The 23,542-nt window shown below is 41.4% G+C and overlaps 1 protein-coding gene across 4 annotated transcripts in view; it reads right to left on the minus strand.

Moving 5' to 3' along the window:
- Positions 1-18,132, minus strand: part of Dennd1b (DENN domain containing 1B) — a 207,267-nt gene extending 189,135 nt beyond the window's left edge. For 3 of the 4 annotated variants that reach the window (XM_040737711.1, XM_040737712.1, XM_040737710.1), the window contains exons 1-2: positions 18,030-18,132; positions 15,978-16,042 (exon numbers count right to left, since the gene is read on the minus strand). In XM_040737711.1, the coding sequence (XP_040593645.1) occupies positions 15,978-16,042; positions 18,030-18,046 (82 nt within the window). In that variant the 5' untranslated portion in view covers positions 18,047-18,132. The remainder of the gene's footprint in view (positions 1-15,977; positions 16,043-18,029) is intronic. The other variant, XM_040737714.1, reaches the window with a different exon arrangement.
- Between the last annotated feature and the right edge of the window lie 5,410 nt (positions 18,133-23,542).

Raw genomic sequence — 23,542 nt, forward strand, 5'->3', positions numbered from 1 at the left:
AAATGACCTCAACACACACAAGAATCACTGCACTATGCTACCTATTAACATCGGAGAAAGGCAAGCTCTCTACCATAAAACTTTCAGTCTGCAGTTAGAATAAAACTGTAGCTTGTAGTGGTCAAGTGTGCTTGGAATCCCAGTACAACAGACATGGAGATGTGGATCCTTTGGACTCCAGTGGCTAGACAGTTTAGCCTAATATGTGAGCACTGGTCCCCACTGAGAGAGCCCTGTGTCAAAAGCACAAGGTGGATGACTCCTGTGAAGTAACACCCAATGTGGACCTCAGGCCTCCTGTACTCACACACATGAGCACAAACACAGTAGAGCATTTGTTTGAGTGAAGAGATATATGGGGCATTGCAATGATATCTAAAATGGTTATCTGGTTCCAATCATAGAGCTTCTAGAATACTAGATTAAATTTAGATTTTATTCTGGATCAATGTCTCTTAACCATAGGAAGTTCCAGACTCTAGTTAGGATTAAAACTGTAGCTAGTAGTGGACACTGAAAGGTCCTGGGCTACACAAGACTATCACATACTTGGTCTGCATATGCACAACAGCCAGCTCCTTTACAAGCTGTTAGGTTCCACAACAGCACTACAGATGTCTAGGAAAAATCAGAAAACTCATCTTCACCAATGGCATCAGACAGAGTTCCCTTATTACAGAATGAAGGACTATCCCGAATGAAGCAGCTACATGACTGAGAAACAGAATATTTTGTCAATCATGATTTTTGAATTTAATATAATCACCTACTACTTTGTAGATTTTCATGTCAAGGCCAGAGACTTCTTATTCTTAGTTTTTTTTCAACTATGAGAATATGTTCCCCTTAGACTGACAGTTTTATTAACGGGAAAGTGGTATGAGTGGCTAAACTTACAGTAAGTATGAGTCATTATTACTGGATTTTATTCATTACCTTATATTTCTAAAAATCATTAAAAATAAATGACTATGAAATTCTCATGTATTTCACTGAATCTATAGTTAGAGCTGACTGTTATGAAAAGTCCTTAGCGTGAAATAATAAGACATAATTAAATAAATATAATGTGCTCTTTTTATGTATTATTTTATTTTATTTTATTTATTTTTTATTTTCCAGTTTAAATTTAGATAAGAAACGAGGTTGCTTCACAAGTCAGTTCCAGGTCCCTCTCCCATTCCCTCCCCTCCTCCCGTGTCCTCCCCCCAACCCCCCCCCGTTATCCCCTCATTCCCCCAGGGAGGGTGAGGCCCTCCATGGGGGTGTCCATAGTCTGTCATTTCATATAGGGCAGGGCCTAGACCCTTCCCCAAGAGTTCAGGGTGAGAGTGCACCTCACATTGTTCTATGGGAGTCCAAAGTCCGTGTGTATACTTGGGATGGGTACTGATCTGCTGCCCAAGGCTCAATAGGTTCCCTAGGCCTCCTCACTGACACCCAAATTCAGGGGGTATTGATCAGTCCCATGCTGGATTCCCAGGCTGATGCCTGGGATTCAAGAGTTAACCTTTGTCTGGTCAGCTGTTTCTGGGGGTTAAACCAGCCCAGTCTTAATCCCTTTGATCATCAGTCCTCCCTCTCTGTTACTGGCTTTCTTGAGTTCAGCTCAGTACTTAACCAGCCACTAAATGAAGTTTCTGTTTCCCAGACTCTCTGGCCATAGGATTGCAGGCTGGCACTCCCAATTCTTAAATTTTATTGTCATTGTTAAATCCTCCAATTCTCTTCTATACAATATTTGGAATAAGTAGTCTTCACTGGTGTACTGTGACATTAGATCACTATATATTAAATATGTATCTTTCTATACATATAATACAGAGAATTATAAAAGAAATGTATCTGTTTAAATTATAATGAAAATTCTGTCTAAAGTGTGTGTGTGTGTGTGTGTGTGTGTGTGTGTGTGTGTGTGGTGTGGTGCGGTGCGGTGTGGTGTGGTGTGTTCCTATTTTTCCTCACAGCTTTGTAATTAAAAAAAGAGAGAAAAGGGACTTTAACTGTTCTCATTTTAAACACTCGTTCCAAAAACTAAGGCTCAAAAAGCTTATTAAGCCAAATTGCTAGGCCAAGTTCTTCCAACTCCAATCTCACCACAGAGCTCTGCCATCTTAATTAGGATAAAACAGCAGTCTAAAGAACAGCAGGTTTTCACCAAAAAGACCAGGAAGGAGATAGTCTAGTGTCTGTCACTAATGGATTAGAAGACTGAGAGCTTTCAACTGTGGCCCCAGGACAGGCCTGTGACCTCTTGACATTGCAGAAGGTCTGTTTTCCGAGATGTGACAAAACTACTGTCATTTCATTTTCTATGGCACATATAAATATAAAATTAAGAAACACTACAATAAAGATATATGGAATGTACAGTCTTAAGTATGTTTGGAAAACATAAGATCTGTGAACTTTTATTAAATTACCCATTAATGAGATGTATGTCAATAATTGAACAGAGTCTTATTTCAAAGGTAATTCCTAAAACCAATTAAATTTCATACTCAATCAAGATAGCTATAAACGAATCCAGATAAGTAGAAGTGATATCTTGAAGAGATAGGCTTGAATTTACTGTCTTTCTCATTACAAAACGTACTCGAGACTGAACATTCCCAATCCAAAAATCTGAATCAGAAATCCACAAAACTTTGGCACCATGAGCATCAATATGGCATTACAAGTGGAAAATTCCACATCTGACCGACTCACACCTCTAATCCCAGCACGTGGGCACTAAGATGGGATTGTCATAAATTTGAGGCTAGCCCAATTTAAATAGTGAGTTCCATGTCAATTCAGGCTACAGTGTAAGACGTTGTCTCAAAAAAAACAAAAGATAGCCAGGCGGTGGTGGCGCACGCCTTTAATCCCAGCACTCGGGAGGCAGAGGCAGGCGGATCTCTGTGAGTTTGAGGCCGGGCTGGACCGATAGCCTCCAAAACAATACAGAGAAACCCTGTCTCGTAAAAACCAAAAAAAAAAAAAAAAAAAGATATAAAACAACAAACTGTGTGTATGTGTGTATACATATATACATACACATTTGTATACCTTCAATCATTTATATATGTATGAATACATATATAATTATGAATTAACTTCAGCTATAAATAAACTGAATCTCCTTTTAGATTTTGGCTCCATTCCCAGATACTATATATGTGTGTATGAATATAAAGACACAAGATATTGCATGTGAATATATATGTATATGTATATATGCATATATATGTATATATGCACATATATATAAAATATAAAATGAGACTCAATTGTTTTATATATAACTGAAGTTTATACACATACACATGAAAATATTGCAAAATTTGAAAAACTCCAAAACACAAAGCAGTCCTTCTCAAACATTTCTTGTTAGTAGTTATTTTCACAGAACTCAGCCAATTACATCAGACCTATCAACTGAAACCCTCTGAGGACCCCTATACTTGGGCAATGTCTTGAATTTCAACTTATCATCATTCATAACAAGTTCCTAGCTTCTCAATGTTAACTCTTGGGAGTTTGAAAACTTACAAGTATATGGAACTCCCATTTTGCTGCTTAGGATTTATACCTGTAAAATTGGGGGTGGGGGCAATAAAGAAAAGGTATGCTGGGCGTTGGTGGCGCACGCCTTTAATCCCAGCACTCTGGAGGCAAAGGCAGGTGGATCTCTATGAGTTTGAGGCCAGCCTGGTCTACCAAGCGAGTTCCAGGACAGGCTCCAAAAACAATACAGAGAAACCCTGCCTCAAAAAACAAAAACAAAGAAAAGGTATGCTCTGATGGAGACATAGCAGTGTCAAACACATTCCTACATGCTCAAGGCCTACCGTCTCCAGTGCTAGAAAGGGAAGAGAAGTGGGGAGGAGAGGGGAAGCAGAGAAGGGCAGGGCACGGAGGGCAAAGCCACACCGTAGCTTCCAAGTTATACTTGTTCCATCCAAAGAACACAGTTTAAGTGGCACTACCAAACATGATGATGCCAGCTTCTCTCCTCTGCCCAATTCCCCTTGCAACAAGAAATTAACTTCTTAGCTCAAAACAGGTTGGAGTCTTCACCAGCCTATTCCTGACACTTTCACAACACCAACCAGGGGACATGGAAGAAGCCAGTCCAGACTCCAGTAAGCCATCCCTTCTTCCAAGTTGACAATTTCCACTCAAGTGATTATACTCTGCCATACAGATAACCACAAGAGAGCTTTAAAACCCAATACAAGTTTCTCTGAAATAACATTTAACAGTACAATTTATGAGACTCTTCTCCACCACTATGTACTTGAGCTTCATAAAAACCTTTATGCCATGCAAAAGTCTCACAATCACAAAAACTGAAAGGACTGGCCAATGCCGTGCACCTAGTCAGGAGCACAGTCAGAATCAAAAGCACAGAGCTGCAGTGGATTCTGGAGAGCCACACCTTCCTCGCAGACCTACTCAGCACATGATACACTTTATGCAGAATAATATGGATTCAATCATGTCTTCAACTATTACACTGACATCAGAAAAACATTTACAGATTCAAATCCTGTGACCAAACAAGCAGTGAATTCTAACATTGCTATTTTTAGGGTTAGCATTCAATGTCACTACCAATACTATAACTGCCATTAAACATTTGGATTTTTTCCTAACAATTCCCAGCCTACATTTCTTCTGTTGCACGTCTGGATCTGTTCACAGTAAACATGTGATCTTGATGAAAGTGCTGTCCCTTGATATCAAGATTACACTGCAGATATTCATCATGAAGCCACGTGTCAGCAACATAATAAGGACCCAAAACTCAGTGTTTAAGTCTTTTATGGTAACAAGTGTGTGTGTGTGTGTGTGTGTGTATGTATGTATGTGTGTGTGAGAGAGAGAGAGAGAGAGAGAGAGATAACATAGTTTACTAAGCCAAGTAAATTAAGTTCATTAGTTGCTTTAGTTGCTTTACAACTATTATATAAAATACTATTTGATTTATAGAAAAAATGAATTATTCAAGATCTTTAAAAAAAAACTCCCCCAAATAATTATATAATTTCCTCTTCCAAAATGGAACCTGAAATATTTGGATTGTGACAAGAACCACTTCAAATCCCTTCTAAACTATTTTTATGGATATAATCTCAGGAGCAACAATACAAAGACCATGAAGATATATTGTGTCCTGAGCATTAAAATACAGCTAAGGGACTGGACAGATTGCTCAGCCTTTAAGAACACTTGAGGCTAATGCTAAAGACTGGAGTTCAGGTCCTAGCACCCATATCAAGTGTTGCCTCAGGCATCTGCATTCCTGTGCACTTACCCATACACAGGCACACACACATGCACATAGTTAAAAACAATAAATCTGTACACACACACACACCTGAACTGATGAAGCCTAAATCCAACTAATGTTAGGGGCACAGGTTAGTTCATTTTAAACACTCATAAAATAATAAGTCAGCTATGCTTTACAACAGCTCAGGTAACAAAGTCTTAAGCCAAACCTAACTGTAATTACTTGTAAATTTGAAGACCAAGCACACCCTTATATTAGTGCATGTCTTCTACTAGCCCCAGAAATAGCTACTCATTCTAAGATGACTAATTTCTGGAAGCTTCCACATCTGACAGAAGACCACTGGACGTACTGCACTGATATCTATGTGCTCTTTCACAGATTTGAATTATAAATAAGAAGGAACTGAAAGGGGAAGGGCTCTGTCTGATCGTTATCATCTCTGCCTACCAAGGCAGCCTGTGGTTTGTCAACAGTTCTACTCTGAAAAGGTCTTAAACGGAGCACCCATTTGATGTGACGATAAAAATCTGTACCTTTCAGCTTTTTACATTGACATCTTCTAAAAGATTTCAAATCTCCACCAGGCTTGAGTAGTACAGGACAATCTTTTTCTAATTTCACTTTAATAACAGGCGATAAAACTGAACAAGTAATTTTGAACACCATTCATGACACCTCCCAAAGTCTCAAGTGAGATAGACCCTTGACCTCAAAAGCTGAAAACCTAGTGGACAGGACTCAGAACATCTAGTGTAAAGCAGACACCGAAAGACTGTTCAAATACTGATTTGTATTACTTTTTACTTCTGTAGCTTCATTCTCCAAAACTATGTATTTTTAAACAAGCAAGTTTAATGATCAACCACTATGAAATATTCAATACCAGCTGAGGGCTTCTATTACTTTATCAGCCCAGAGGCTGGGGATGTGGCTCAGTGTAGGGCTCAACCCCAGCACTGTTTCAGAAATAATAATAAGAGACAGCTCGCCCAGAGGTTTCCTCAGGGTTAAAGTCACTACACACACTGAGTCAGCCTGTAAGAACCAGTAGCTCTGAACCAAGGCAGGCTACACTACGTTAGCCCGGGCCATTCCTTAGTATTCCCTTTAGATGCAAGTGGTAATACCAAAAGTAATCCGTCTCTTCAGAACCATTCACAAGAGTTTAAATATGGAGAAAAGCTCAAAATAATGTAAGGAGAAGATAATCACCTGACATCCAACTAATGGCTAGAAAATGTCTAATGGCCACACCCTCCATCACCTCACAGGCTCACACACAATGGAGTCACGGCCTTTCATGCCTTAGTGTTACATGTCATAGCCTGGACTGCATTATACAATTTGGGAGTGACACATCCCATTCAACAATGCCATCTGCTTTTTATCTGTGTGTAATTCATAACCGGGGCTTGGAAAAACTCACTGAAATGAATGAGAAGACTGACTCTGTGTGTGGTTTTAGGCACATGTCCCTTCAGCCTTGGTATTGGAACATCACAGCGTGACTCTGGGACGGTGACAAGGCTCAGTGAGTAAAGGTGCTTGCAGGCTGAGCTCTGACCTCCACACACGTGCCACATGCATGCATTCATGCACACACACTCTAAATATGAATAAGTATAATTCTAAAAGTAAACAATAATCATAGTAATATAATTCTGACCAAGCCTAGAATTTATCAGGAATTTTCAAAAATGTATGGTTTTAGAAACAGCACTGCAAAATACCTCACTAGTGTTAAGGAGATGATTTAGGAGAAGCCTAACAATCAAAAGCGTAGGCTCCAAACCACAGGAAAAAGGCCACATCACAGTCCTATCTCTGGAAGCTATGCATCCTAGGAAAGTAGTTTAAACTTTCTGACTCCCCATCTCTTATCTTTCTGAAAGAACACTTTCTCTGCCTCCTATAACTGTAGTAAAAACAATATGGATACACAGACACTTGTTAATTTCTTGATATATTATGAAGGCCAAATATTTTTTATCACTATTTCTGTAAAACATCTAACTTGAAGTCTAATCAGGTAAATGAAAATATAATTAAGGTCTGTAACTATGATGTTACAGCTTTATTTTATTAACTGGGAATGTTATATATGCAACAAAATGTAATGAATTTACTGCACAAATATTCTTAATATACTTATTAAAGCCATTAACTGAAAACAGAATATTAGTAGAGCTGAAATAAAGGCAGTAAGACAAAAATATTATGTTCCCTCTGGCCAACCACACGTACTTTTATTTATTTCATTGTTTGGCTGTGCTGAGATCAACCCAGGGCATCGCACATCCTGGTCAAGTACTCACACTGAGCTACACCTCCAGCACCAAACTGCATCTTTTTAATTAAGCTGAGTTTACAAGGCTTTCTTTAAAATTAAAATGGTCCCTTGAGGGCTGTCTATCAATTGTTCACACCTCACTGTGAGTGTAATCACATAAGACCTTTAAATAACACCCACCCACTTGGTGTGTTATTTGAAGAGTAGGGAAAAGAGAGGTAATTTTATAACAAAATGCTTGGGACTGACATGGTCCTGAGCAGCAGGTACCTGCCCCACAGCCCACAGGAAGAGAGTGGCTCAGAACTGTACAGACAGCAAAGCAACTTCCCCACTAGGGAGCTTCTAGTTTTCTTAGTCATTCTACTGTCCTGAGCATTAACATCACCCAGAGCCCCACACGTGCTTGGCAAGCACTTAGGGTCAAGCTACAACAACCTAAACAAATACTGCTCAGAGCTCAAATCAGGGCAACTGTGGGCCGGATTCTCCACCAGGCCAATGACTGGCCCATCACATAGGAGGCCTAACACACTCTTCTATAGATAAATTCAAACTGCTACCTGAAACAAATCAACTGACCCTACATTCACATACAATCAAGACTCTAACTTTGCCTGAAACATCGTCCAGCCTTACAACACAGGAACACCCCCGTGTCTTAAGAACTTCTCAAAACTATCTTGAGTCATTTCTAAACTGAGTAAACAACAGTCAACAAACAAGATAGTCTGAGCAGCCATAAGTCCCATTAGCATAAAGCCAAGAACTTGGGCTGTGAAAAGTTTTGCAAAGCTAAGCACTAAAATTCATTTCAGTGGGGGAAGGAGTCTATGAGAATTGAAAACCACATGCTTAAAGTAACCCCAAATGTGTTTTGCCAATATTATCCATAAACATAGTTAACATATATACCACAGTAGATAATGTATTGCCTCTGAGTCACAAATCAAATACACATATTTACAGGGAAGACAGGAAACAGCATGAAAACATAAGAAAAATCCCCGAATTATGATTGTGAAAAGTATTCTAAGGACACATGACCTTGAAAAATCTAAGAAAAAACAATCCAAGGAAAAGCCTGAACAAACTTGGTGCACTGTGCCAGCTCAGCAATGGTCACAACAGCCGCAGAGCAGAACAGCACCATGAATGCAAGTGCAATAGAGGCCCTGGACCCCCATCACAGTGGGAACCATCCAAGTTCAAAGGCCAGGAGTCACCTCAGACTGCAGTAGTAGCAAAAGATATGAAAAGACAAAAGCAGGTAGTGGAGTACGAAATGCCCTCTGAATTAACTGTATTAGCATCTGCTCATCCAGTGGCCACCACAGGTCCAATTTATTTTCATTTTGTATTCATTAAGGATGTCAGATTCTGTGGTGTGCTCTGTCAGGTCATGAAGAATTTACTAGAAGCAAGGCAAACAAACAATCAAACTACATTTTTATTTATTTATATTAGAAACCACATTATTTTACATATAAATCCCAGTTCCCTCCACACCATCCCACTCCCCATCCACTCCCCAGGGGAGAGTGAAGCCTTCAATCGGGGATCATCAAAGTCTGTCACATCATTTAGGGCAGGGCCTAGGCCCTCCCCTTTGTATTTAGGCTGAGAGAGTATCCACATTCAGGAGGTCTGGTTTGGTCCTATGCTGTTTCCCCAGCTGTCTGGCTAGGGTCCATGATTTCCCACTTGCTCAGGTCAGCTGTTTCTGTGGGTTTCCCCAGCATTGTCTTGACCCCTTTGCTCATCACTCCTCCCTCTCTACAACTGGATTCCAGGAGTTCAGCTCAGTGCTGTGGATCTCTGCTTCTGCTTCCATCAGCTACTGGATGAAAGCTCTAGGATGGCATTTAAGGGAGAGGAATAGAGGAGAGCAAGAAAAGAGATACCTTAATAGAGGGAGTCATTATAGGTTTAAAGATAAATCCGGCACTAGGGAAATCCACAAGGATGACCCCACCTAAGAACCTAAGCAATAGTGGAGAGGATACCTTAAATGCCCTTCCCATATAATGGGATTGATGACTATCTTAAATGCCATCCTAGAGCCTTCAAACTACCTTTTATTAACTAAACATGACTATATTAAACTCTATACGAACACAGTAAGTGCCAAAATTCTGTATTCAGCAAACTATATTATCACACTATAGAGAAAAAAAATAATCAAATGCAGCCTAATAAATGCCTTTTTATACAGTGTATGGGGGAAACTACAAATTATTTGACGTAAGGTTCTGATTTAAGAAAATGCTTTCAACTATTAACATGAGTTAGAGATTTAAAACATAGATAATTCAAAAAAATAGATAATTCAATACCAAATTGGATGATCTCATCAAAGAAAAAAACCTATAAGAAAGGGATTTGATCCTAAAAGAAATAATCAGATAATGATATGGGAATAGAGTAAACAAGGTTTGCTAAAGATGTGCGTGAGCTGCTAATAAGTACAAGTGTTAGATCAAAGAGTCATTTAATATAGAGACATAAGCCTTATAAATGAAGAGAAGGACTCAATCTAGTCAATCTATACAAGGAATTACACAAGGAAAAGTTTAGTAATGTTTTTAGAGAAATTATAATGAATTTATTAATTTCAGAAAACGCAATGTGTTCTTGTTTAAAATGACCTGCCCTGAGCACATATCATTAATACTCTATGCCCTCGTGTTATGAAACAGGCCACATGAGTTTACATGTGCACTGGGAGGCAAGACAGAAGTGATTAACCTCAGGCTATGGGGATATTACTTTGGACAAGTTTCTTAACTTCTTTGTGCTTTTGGTTTCTTCATGAGAGTAGCACTTCCTATCCCATAAGGTTTTGGTGAGACCTAAGAACTTAGTACATGTTTTTCACCCCCCCACCCAGACTTGTGCTTGGCTGCAAGTAATTACTACATAAATCAGCTGCTGCTCCTGCTTCTTACTATCAGTCAGCAACAGGGTAAAAAGAAACAAAGAAAAGAGAACAGAGTCCCAAAGTCACCACCCAAAAAAGAAACTCTTAGAGAAGGCATCTTTTTCTAAGGAAGAGTCAGTCAGTTTTCATTTCCTTTAAGTGCCCAATCTCTTTGGAGAAAGCGTGGCAAGCAGAGTGATGTTAGGTTTTGTTATTAGAACTCAGGCAAGGCCGTCTCTGTACTTTCTGGCCTCTGTTGAGTGTGGGCGAGCAGGAGGGTGGCAAAGGCAATGAGCTTGGAGATGCACCAAGAACAACAGCATTAAGATCTAAATTGTGGCACTGCGCTCTGGAAAGCTGGAATACAAGCTACTGGAAGATTGGCTTGCCAGGAAAATCTCCTTTATCACAGCAAACATGAAGACATCACCAGAAACAATTCTATTAAGAAACAGGAGACAGAATGGAGAAACACCAGTCCCTCTCACAGAAAACTTCAAATCTGTAGGGGACTCCAAACAAAACTAACTTACTTTTCAGTATTCTAAAATGTATTATAGTGGTTGGAAAGATGGCTCAATGGTTAAGAGCACTGACTGCTCTTCCTGGGTTCAATTCCCAGCACATGGCAGCTCACAATTGTCTATAACTCCAATTTCAGGGGATCTGACACCTTTACACCAATGCAGATAAAATAAAGCTAAATAATTTTTTTGTATTTTTTCCTCAATATATGTTTTTATTTAAATTAGAAACATGAATGCTTCACATGTCAATCCCAGCTCCCTCTCCTACCCCTCCTCCCTTGTTCCTCCACCAGGCCCTCCCCATCACCCACCCATCCCCACATCATTCCCCAGGGAGTGTGAGGCCCTCCTTGGGGGATCTCCAAAGTCAGTCATTTCATCCAGGGCAGGGGACCTGCCCTTCCCCATGTGTCCAGGCTGAAAGAGCATCCCTCTATTTGGAATGGGCACCCAAAGATCATTTATACACCATGGTAAACACTGATCTACTACCCAAGGCCCCAGTGACTTCTGAGGCCTACTCACTGGTACTACATTCATGGAGTCTGTATCAGTCCCCTGTTGGCTTCTCAGCCATCAGTCTGGGGTTCAAGAGCTCCCCCTTATCCAGTCAGCTGTCTTTGTGGGTTTCACCATCATGGTCTTGACCCCTTTGCTCATCACTCCTCCATCTCTGTCACTAGGTTCCAGGAGTTCAGTTCAGTGTTTAGCTATGGGTATCTGTCTCTGCTTCCATCAGTCACTGGATGACGGTTCTAGGATGGCATATAGGGTAGACATCAACCTTATCATCAAGGAGGGGCTGTCAATGTAGTCTCCCCACTATTGCTTAGTTTGCCAGTTGGTGTTATCCTTGTAGACCTCTGGAGATCTCACTAGTGTCAGCTCTCTCCTCAAGCCTATAATGGCTCTATCTATTATGGTATCTCTTACCCTGCTCTCCTCTATTCTTACCTCGACTCAACCTTCCTGCTCCCCCATGCCTTCTTCTCTCCTCATCTTATCCCCCTCTCTTTTTCCTGGTTCCCTCTCCCCTCCCACAATGTTCCCAATCTGCTCAGGAGATCTTGCCTCATTCCACTTCTCTGGGGTATCATGCATCTCTCTTGGGAACCTCCCTGTTTCCCAGGCTCACTGGAACTGGGATTGTAGGCTGACATTCCCCTGATCCATATCTAAAATCCATATATGAGTGAGTGCATAACATGTCTGTCTTTTTGTGTCTGGGTTACCTCACTCAGGATGGTTTCCTCTAGTGCCTTCCATTTGTCTGAAAATTCCATTATATTTTTTCCACTGAGTAGTACTCCATTGTGTAAATGTACCACATTTTCTCTATCTACTCTTCAGTTGTGAGGCATCTAGGTTGCTTCTAGGATCTAGTTATTACATATAATGCTGCTATGAACATAGTGGAACAAACATCCTTGTGTGAATGGGCATCTTTTGGGTATATGCCTAAGAGTGGAATTGCTGGGTCTTGTGGTATACCGAGTTCCATTTTCCTGAGGAATCTCCATACCGATTTCCACAGTGGCTGTACGAGTTGGCATTCCCACCAGCAGTGGAGAAGTGTTCCCCTTCCTCCACATCCTCTCCAGCACAAACTGTCATTGGTGTCTTTGATTTTAGCCATTCTGACAGGAGTAAGATGATATCTCAGAGTTAAAGCTAAATAATTTTTTAATATGTTATGTTCAGGAATATTAATGAAATGCCTTGAAACAAGTCCAGACAGCAAAAGAGTAGATGAATATCTGCAATGTCAAACTCTAGTTCATTTCCAAATGAACTCAGTTAATAACTTATTTCTGGGAACTGGTAAGAAGGGTCAGCAACTAGAATCTCTTGCTGCTCTTTCAAAAGACTGAAGTTCAGTCCCCAGCACCAAGGTTAGGTGGTTCCCAGTTACCTGTAACTCCAGCTCTGGATACACCACCTCTTCTAGTCTCTATTGGCACCCAAATACACAAACACTCACACGAAGAGAAAAAAACTGTTAATCTTATTTCTGACAATACATACGATACTTATGAAAGATTTTAAGCTCTCTATGAAAATAATGAGTGAGAATCATCAAATATTTTAACATGAAGATTAAAGACACCTTTTCCGTATGCCATCAAAAGAAGAAAGTGATGCTCATAACAACCCTCTAGAAAGAATACTTTACTATCCTCCTCACATCTACTCCTTGACAGCGAATGCCCAATCACAATACCCCCACCACAGCCCTCCATCTCTACAGGGTCAACAATGTCCTTCCATGACAACTCCGGCCACTGACAAATAGCTGGCTCTAAAGAAAGAGTCACGAAAAGCCAAAGGCTGCTCCTCCACCTGCAGTCATATTCAATCAGGCAGGTTTCCAAAGTCTAGGGATAGCCATCTTGAAACCACAAGATATCTAAGTCTTCGAATGACAGGGATTTGGAATTTCATAAGAGCTGATGACTAACCCAATGGCATTACTCTAACGTGGACTATCAAATATCCTTAGTCTTAGAGTCGATTTTACATTTGTAAAAGCATCCTAATTTACAGGGCTTACTCTCCAAGTCTATCACAGTGATAGTACATACCCCACACACAAGCCAAAATCTGACCCCGACTCTATCACAGTGATTGACAGGTGGAATGACACAGCCCAATCCCAGCACTCAAGAAGATAAAGTGAGGAGACTACAAGTCTGAGTCCGGCCTGGTTGCAGCAGTGAGGAACAGTCCCAGAAAAAATAAATGAGGAAAAAAAGTTTTAGATCTTTAGAATTTGTTGTCAGGTGGTAAGCTAGAGTGGACACTCTAAAGCTAAGGCCCCAGTCAGTGTTCAGGCTTCCGTACAACAAACACGTGGTACTAAATTCAGTCCCCCAAGGATGTCCAAACTGGGAAGGGGTGACAAAAGGAAACCTTGATCTGAGGCAGTCTTGACAATTCTCTGAGCCAGAGAGATGGTTCAGTGGGTAAAGTGCTTGCCTCACAAATGTTGAGACCTAAGTTCGGATCCCCAGAACCCAAGCTCAGTTAAGGTAGTGCACGTACGCAATCCCAGCATCAAGGGGAGGCTGGAGACAAGCAAGTCTCCCAGAAATCAAGAGCCAGCCAGCCTGTTTGCTCAGTAGCTGCGAACAACAGAGAAACCCATCTCAAACAAGGTCTCAGCTGACCTCTACATAGACACCATGGCAAGTGTGTGTTGTCACTCACACAGAGGGACACACACACTAATACGCACACACATCATCACACACAAAAAGAGTGGAATGGTCAGCTTGAAGAGAAGCCAAAATTGTTTATCTTGTCCATTTCTGATAGTTCCAACTTCCAACTTAGACTGTATAAACTGCTAAAATACAAGTGAAGATGTCTCCGGAAAGCAGTGATTCTACAGCTTCAGCAAGGTGAGACAGCAATAAAAGAAGCCAGAGGCAGCTGTTCACTGGAATAAGCAGTCATAAAAAGCAGAAGGGGCGAAGGGAGAAGCAAGAACAGAACCATGGAGCCCTACAGGACAGTCACACATTAACACGTGCGCAGACCAGTTGTTACACGAAGCACTTCTATACTTTTATAAGATTGCTTTGAGACCCAAAGAACACACATTTAAAATGTGTGCAATGGAATGCATCCTGCTGTGTAACACATCAGATGAGCACCACTTTACATACCAATGAGAAAACAGTGTGGAGTTCTTCTAAGGGTAACTCATACCATAAACACACTATCAATTTAAGTGGGATCTGAAAAACTAATGTGCACACAGTGCGTCGTGTGTGTGTGTGTGTGTGTGTGTGTGTGTGTGTGTGTCTGTCTGTCTGTCTGTCTGTGTGTCATAGCATGCCCTAGTGGCACAGAGGATATGTCTGCACCTGAGGAGTATACAAATGAACAAGCTCTACCAGAGAGGATGACAAAGATGATTTCTCTAATTAGAAGAGGTTACTTGGAACCTTGGGATTTCTTCTTACTAACTGGTGAACTTGATCAGAGCTGTAGTCCCAACAGACCAGAAATGAAGCTCACAGAAGTTCTGGAGCCAAGAATGTGTGTGATTTCCTACCTAAAATTAGCCATGCCTATTTCACCACAGCTGGGCTGGGCTCCTCTATTTTAAGGTGTGCAGTGCCAAATTACTTAAGAGTATGTAATTGCTGACTAATCTTAGGACTAAGAGTGTCAGCCACTTCCCGCTCAGGATTCAGGATGGCTAACTGGTCCCCACAAAACCCCACATGTAATGGCCTTGCCATTTAGGGCCTAAGTATACTGCTAATGAGCCATGTACTAAAAACATCCATGAAGATATAGCAAGCAAAAAATAAGCAAAATAACATGCTCCTTTGACTGATACTCCACTACCAAATACACACACACACACACACACACACACACACACACACACACACACTATAGCAAAGGCAAAAAAAGAAGTTACAATGCTTTAAAAAGTAATATTTGGTTTTCTGGAAAATTGTATAGAACCCACAACAAAAACCTTCCAAGTCGTAAGTCATATTGCACATGTTTACCTCCCCAAGTTCTGGGCAACTGGAATAAAACCAACAGAAGGCCCTATACAGGCTACACAGTGCATTCTGGAAACATCGGAAGGGCCTTCGGAAGTACTAGCAGGAGAATTTACAGTATTTTTTAATGGCGCTGACTTTTCAAACACAGACATGAAAATGAAAAAGCATTCCTCTTACCATGAACAAGGGCAGTTTGTCACCAGGGAGCAAACCTGAGCTGTAAGCTGAAATCCAAGCGCACTGATAACAGCCCTGACTTCTACAAGCCCAGAGCAAAGACCTCAGATCTATTTTATTACCAGCAATTTGAGATCCTGGAACAGACACCAGGCACTATCAGGTTCCTGATATAATCACGCCCCAGCAGAACACAACATTAACACTTGTTCTGACATACTCACGGACATTAGGAAGAGAACACACATACCTTCATTTTCAGAGGTATGACACTTCACTTTCAAGACCAAGTCGAAAGTTCTTTCTGGATTTTCCCTAAAATAAAAAGCATCGTGTTACATTGACTTTGCACAGCAAATAAGCATGATCTATACAGCTTCAACACAAGTATGCCACTGCACATGTGGGCTTTTGTGCTGCTGATGAGGGAACCCAGAGTCTCTTCACCCTAAGGAAGAACCTCATCCCTATATTTAATGAACTCTGGATCTAATCCTGTTCCTGCCGCAGTGGATTCTATGAGGCTCCCTGACCATGTAGTGAAAATACAAATGAGAATGCCTTATCGGTTTGATAAGAGCTAAAGTTCAGACTTTGAATCTGAGGGCAAAGTACCCCATGAACCTCCCTATAATGGATCCTGTGAGTATTAGACATCAAATTCATAAATGAAAGTTTCTTAGAGAGTAGTAGTTCTCATCTTATTGACCCAAAACGGAAAACCAGTGCATCCCTACGGCTCTTCTCCTAACACAGGCTCCCGGCTTTCTCCAAAGAACCTGCTGTAAGCGTGAAGGGTGAGATCCTGACTCCACCTGCGGTGTTCTAGAGACTACCATAGAAAAATGGGCCAAAGATGGGTATTTTGCACATGCTTTTCCTGAGGTGTTATTGAATGTACTTAAGCATGTCTAAAGTAGGAAGCTGTTCACACACTCCAAGCTAACAAAAACTAACAAAAATTATTTTCTTTAAGGAATTTGGACATTTGCCTCCTCATTAAACCCCTCACCAAGTACAGAAAGTTTGCCTCACTTCCTTTAGAAGTTACTAGTTTGGTTTCTTTTATTTGCCCCTAATTTCTCACACATCTAACCTATTTATTAAATTTCAAAAAAAAAAGAAGTGGACTGGAATCTTCTGAGATATTTGAAGCAAAGAAACATGTGCTATTGTAAGGTCTCTTTCCATGAAAAGGTGTAAGGGTAAGTCTGGGGACGTAACTCACAGTACACAGTATCTGCCCTAGAGTGAGTGCCTGAAGCCTTGGGTTTGACTTTGATGGGAGGGGATGGCAAGGGGGAGCTATTAAAGGAAAAGACATCACAATGCAAAAAGTGATGACATACACTTCAGTTACTTCTACAACTAGTGCCTTTGAACATTGGCTTTGGCTTTTTTTTAGTATATACCTTCTTCAAGATATGAATGCTACTTCTCACTTCTAAATATATGTATGTATGTATGTATGTGTGTGTGTATGTATTTAGAACCAGAGAGAAATACAAAATAACACTTCCTCACCCCATTTGTTTCATGGGCATAAAATGGGCTCCAGTTAACTTTTTTAATCTCCTCATAATACAATTACTGGTCAAAAAATATGCTTTTTTTTTTATTCACCCTGCCCTCCTTGGTGTCAAACACTAAAGGAAGTATTCTAAATTGCTTAAGGCTATTTCCATAAGATGTTTAAAATTAGTCCTGGGTAGCAAAATTAAACACTGAGTCGGTTATACCTCTGTACAATCTAAAGGGGCTTTCACGGTGGCACCACAAACACACAGAGTGAGGTTGAGCGAAAGGGGAGGGGCGGTACAAGACAGGAATTCTTCCCAAAGTAAAGTTTCAGAAGGAAAACAGCAATCACCCATCTCCAGGACACCTCGAAGCAGGGCCACCACCGTTATTCAAATTGCTTTTTACCTACTCCCAGAAGTAAAATGGCCAGAGATGAAGAACCACCTTGGTGCACCCACCACACTGCAAGCAGCACACACAGAGCGGCTGTATAAACAAACGCCGCTTTCATTTCATAAGAAGGGAGAGCATCGCAGGCTACCCTGGAAAACCACCCTGAAGGGAGCAGAGGCGACCCTAACGCCGGACGAGCGGTTTCATAACAACCGCTCGCACAACCACCCAGCCGCTCGCCCGCCCGCCCGCCCGCCCGGCCGGGGCCCGGGGAAGCAGGGTCGCGGGCCGGGCAGGCTTTGCGGCCTAGCGCCGACCGCCGCGCAGCTCGCCGTACCGGGCAGGCCGCACCCGGGGTGGCGGACGCCCGGGCCCCGCCGCCGCTCACCTGGTCCTGCGGTCCATGGTCACATGTCGCTGCGGGGCCGCCGTCGCCCCGCGCCCGCACGCCCGCACGCCGCCTGGGACGCGCTGCTCAGAGCGGCGGCCGGCCCACGGCGCCCTCCGCGGCCTCGCGGGGACAGCACCGCGGCGACGCCGCCCCCGCCCCCGCCTCCCGGTTCCCGCGACCCGGCCGGCGGCGGCGGCTCGGCCACCTCCTGTGAACCAGGAAGTCGTCGGGAGGGGGAAGGGGCGCACGGGGACGCGCCCTGCGGCTGCACCTGGCCCAGCGGCCCGCGGCGAGCGGGACCTGCCCTCCTGCTGTCCTGGGCACCGGTCCCCGCCGCTGCTGTCCTGGAAAAGCACTTCTCCTGTCCCCGGGTTCCCACATCACGACTTCCATTCATTGCAAATTCAGAGCTCAAGTGCAGCCTCCCGCTTCTGCCTCACTCCAGCTGTGGCCCGGATAGTGCTTGCTCTCTGAAATCCAGAGCCGCCCCCTCCTGATTCAGGAATGTTCAGACTTAGGCACCTGCTAAACAGCTCTGCCAAACAGCTCAAGGATAAGCGCCAGTTGCCATCACATCTGGGAAACACATTCCAGCCGCAGTCACTGACGCACAGCCAAACACTAAACTTCTGAACACACAGTGGCAGCCCCCCTAGAGTGTCGTGCTAGAGAGCTAAGAGGGCACCACGAAGGATGGAGGACCTGTTTTCCAGAATGCCACAGCATGTGTTCTGAAAGCAGTGATAAACACTGACTGCCCCAGCATGCTCCACACCTGAGCTATAGGTGCCTTAATCACCACTCACAGAGCAAAAGACTAGGTCTAAGATAAGCACCAGCAGTGCAGAGCTGAAATCAAAACAAGCCCATATGTTGCTGCTTTACTGTGGCTTCTTAATTGCCTCTTCTGCTGTCTCAAATTTGGGATCTGCTAAGAAGACATTTAGAAAGATGTACGGAGGATGTTCAAAATACTGTCCAGGGCTAGAGACCTCCTAGAACCTGAGCTGGCATTCACCCATGACAAGGCTAGAGCGGCTGTCGTCCACTGGGAGTTTCTTCAGACTATATCCACACAGAAGGTACAGGAATGAGGAAATCGAATGTGGTACAAATGTGGTATGAGTCACAATACATAAAAAGTCAGGCAAGGAGCCTTGGAAGACAAAGAATAGACTTGATCTTAAACTGTCTTGGCAAAAGCGATGTTGCCAACATAGCAACATAGCAAGATATATCCCATAGCCACAGATTTATTTAAAATCGAGATCCCAATGTAATTGAAAAACTAAGCAAGAAGGTATTGTCATAACTTGACTCGGCATGGGATGTTTAACTTCTGTTTCTCGCTTCCTGCATTTGTAAAATGGGAATTATTACTTGCATATCACATGAGTTTGTGTTGTTTAAAAGTGCTATGCCATTTGTGAGACATCTGGAGAAATCATGCAGTGAGTTTCAATTTCACAATTAGGCCAACTACACTATGTAATTTTGATTTTCCCGTATAGTTTTTCTGCCTAAAAAGTTAGCATACTCCAAAGACTTGAAATAAATCCTGTAAACTAAAAACCACTACTGCCCCAAGTGTTACTGAAATATGGGAATTTCTCCTTTCATTATAATTAATTCTTCTCCAAAGAAAAGAACCCTGTGTCATGTCTTAGTCTAGGGTGAGAAAAGAGTAACAAGTGTTTTCACCATCCACTGTAGAGATTATGTAAAGTGACAGCTATACCACTGTATAGCATAAGATTGCTACTTATTCAAGCTACATTTAGTATATAAAAACAAAACTCCACACATATGTACTCCTTGACAATCCTTTTTTAATCACATTTGAGGCCAACTACAATGAAGAGTTTGATAGTATAGAGTTTAATAAATAAACACAGATGGATACAATTCATACACTTTGTCAAAACTTACTGGAGCAAGAAGTTAGAATAAACCTATTGTGGCATGTCTATTAAAACCAATAGTATAATTTTGGTAATGCTTGCTTCATATAACACAGTATTAGTAATAGAGAAGCTTATAGAGGACAAGCTTTCAAACTGGTCGCTACCTTTTCCCTAGAGCATATATCTCAGCAATAATATTTCCTACTTAACAATAACATTTTTAGGATCAGAGTAATCCAAGAACAAGGTATATAATAGTATTTTCAAGGAACATAAAAGAACCAGACTATTTAGTAGTAGAACACTTCCTACCATCTACGAGGTCCTGGCTTGATCCCCTTGACAGGAAGGAGAGAAAGGAGAAATATATATTCTTCAGTTCATGGGTGTGGTATTCAAAGAATATGATCTTGATGATGAGTGTGTTAATGTCTAAGTTTGTTTCTCCTTGAAGCAATGTCTAAGTTTGTTTCTCCTTGGGAGAGGTGAATTAAGATGCCCTCATGTGTTGACAGGACTGTCTATTTCAATTTGCAGTTCTGTCATTTTTTTTGCTTTCTAATCCTTGTGACCATGTTATAATAGATATTACAGTTTATTTAGCAAATTGAGCCATTTCTTATGTGTTATGACTCTTTGCTTTCAATGTTTTTTGTTTGTTTGTTTGTTCTAAATAGTGCTTTCCTGGCATTCATATACCTCTTTTCATCCTTTTATATAACACCTTTTGAAACCATTGTGTTTGGGATTTATCTAACAACTTTTCTTCAATAACTGCTTGTGCCCACTTTCCTCAAGCTACACCCACATGGTATCTGGCTGATAGTCACCACCTATCAGCTGAGTGAAAGGACCCAAGTGTGGGTCATCTAGTGAACCAGCCACTCTGTTTCCCAAAGTACCCATCAACACAGAGGTAAGCACTTGCATGCTTTATCCATGTAGAAATAAGCCTTGGGAGAAAAACTTATTAGGATATTGGAGTACTTCCTGCCAGTCCCTTCCCTCTGGAAACGAACAAAGAAGGACACTGCTATAGACTCTCAACGATATTTAGAAAATAATTCCATTACTAATGCTTCAGTTATTATATAGTACTGTCATTTTGGCTCTAAGAATAAGTATCTATTATATCTGCTGATAAACTGTATTTGTTTCTGCCATTTAATGTACTTTCCATTCATTTCTCCTTTTCTATGACCCTTCTCTTTCAGCTTTTCTATTATAGACAATTTTGGGTTTTGTTTATGATATCCTACTCTAACCTACAGCTAGGAAGTAGTGGACTCTCTATTTATTAACTAGACTCACATTGGCTGTGGGCCTCCTCTGTCTATATTAAAGTTTAAGGTTTCAAATACCTAGCTTAGAATCCAGTTTTTAGAGGTACCCTGCTCCTCAACTGTATTTGGCATACTTCCAATCAGCCATTCCCTAAAATCTAATTCTGTATGGTTTCCTATTATTATTCTTAGGCAAAATTTACTAGCAGCATTACAAACTTCATTTATTTTGAAGAAAATTTCTTTCAACAAATCACCCAACAAGTCAAATATTTTTTAATTACCTTAAAAATATTTCTTAACTGGACATGATGGCCCATGCTTTTAATTTTAACACTAGGGAGGCAGAGACAGGAAGATCTCTATGCATTTGAGGCCAGACAGACTACACAGTGAGACTCTATTTCAATTTTTTTTATTTCCTAACTTGAGTTTTAATGGTAACTGAGACAAATGTTGACAAGGAAAAAATTATTCTAGTGTTCCTTTCATACTCTACAGCAGTATCATACTTTTGAAACTAAAAGTAAAGTCTCCTTCAGCATGATGTGTATTGTTGAAATAGAAGCCAGAGGGGAGAATGAAGGAGCAGTATCTTTGCCAAAACCATGCCTTCTGTGTTGATTCCACCAAGTTCAAAGGTGCCTTCCAGTTTGTAGGCAAATTCAAATGGTAAATTATGTTTATTTAGCTGTTAAGCCTTTAATAAAAACACTCTCAAAAACCATGTAACAAAACATCTTCTTTCCCCTTCTCCAAGCAATTTGTCCCAAGTCGTAAAATAAATAATCTTACCTCTGACCAGCTTCTGCTAGTTCACACTTATCTTCATTCCTTAGCCTGCCAGACATTGGAAAACTCAAAGTAGTCCTCGCAGTTAAAAGCCAAAGGAAAGAGAGTAGGACCAGAAGGTTGTTATCACAGGACTTGGATTTTCGTCTGGGTCTCTGAGAAGCCTGGGTCTCTGAGACGCTTGCCCTGATCTTCAAGAAGCAGTACAATGTTTGTGTAACCCTGTGCACTGCTTGGGCAGCAAGCTCCTGACCCCACCCACGAGCTACTCCACATAAATAAAACATCATCGTTGTGTGGCAGCCCTGCTCACACCCATTGAATGCTTCAATGAAATGAGTAATCACATCTAAAGAACAATGTCATTAGAATTTACTGAAAGGACTCAGAAGAGACTATCTAATATGATCCTGGTGATGCAGGCAAATCAGCAGCCTCTACAAACAACCTTAGTCCTGATGTGAAAGAAAAGTTCCTGCCTGCCAAGTTCTACTTTCCTAAAATACAATCACTAGACAAACATGACATGCATATCTACACATAAGTGGCTCAGGGCATAGGAGATGCAACATGCCAGCCAATAGAACTCAGTCAAATAAACTCAGGGCAAAAACACAATTCTACAGCCCACGGTTCCTTGAAGACTAAAGAGATTAGCATTCACAACTACAATTTAGACATGATAAGAGTAAACAAAACCAGGGGTGCTCTTGGGTGCCAAAAGTATGGAGATCACCTTATCTCCCTATTGTCTGGTGTCACAGACCCATGACTTACCTTTCTGGTAAAGTAAGAAAACCGCTGTAACCTTCTATGGTAAGCCAGGAGAAACCATACAAGATCTTAATTTCATGTGGAAGCATCTCTTTTCTTTGCAAAAGATATTGTCTCATGCCCCTTTCTTCATTCTCTGTTGACTATGAAGTAGTTTCTTGCCATCTTCTTGAGATGACCAATGGGTACAGCTGGGCTTGGCCAGAATGGGAAGAAGGATTTAGGATCCATGATTCAGCCTGACCATCTCTGGTGACAATAGTGTTCTTGCATCAGTGAGCACAAACAGCACTGTTACACGGATGCTTCCCGAGTCTCCCCTTTACTTCCCTCTTGGATAGAGTTTTTTATCAGGGACAGTCAACACAGTGTGTGCTGGGCACAGTAATTACACTGTGTCTTCAATGTGGTTACTCAAGAAATCTACTGAATAAGCACTGCTAATTCCTATTTTGTGGTGACATAAAGCCATGAATTGCTGCATGATCCTTTCATTACCTGTGATTCCTAAAACAAATATGTTGTACCTCTTCTCTGAATAAGCAGGTATTAATTCTTAAGTAACATAGGCATGGATTTCTGCAGTGAGCCCTAATATTAAGATTGGAAGGAAAGCTTTAAGTCCAGTGGCATTCTACTTTGTTACTCACTCTCCCAAGCCAACTGGTAAAACCACTTCCAATCTGTGAAAACAAAAAGGCAGACGTTTTTGTCGTGGTAGTTGAGTCACCATATCATTTCACGCACAAAGACTTCA

This window comes from Mesocricetus auratus, unplaced genomic scaffold, assembly GCF_017639785.1.
Source record: "Mesocricetus auratus isolate SY011 unplaced genomic scaffold, BCM_Maur_2.0 Super-Scaffold_100676, whole genome shotgun sequence".
In the NCBI taxonomy this organism is placed as follows: Eukaryota; Metazoa; Chordata; class Mammalia; order Rodentia; family Cricetidae; genus Mesocricetus; species Mesocricetus auratus.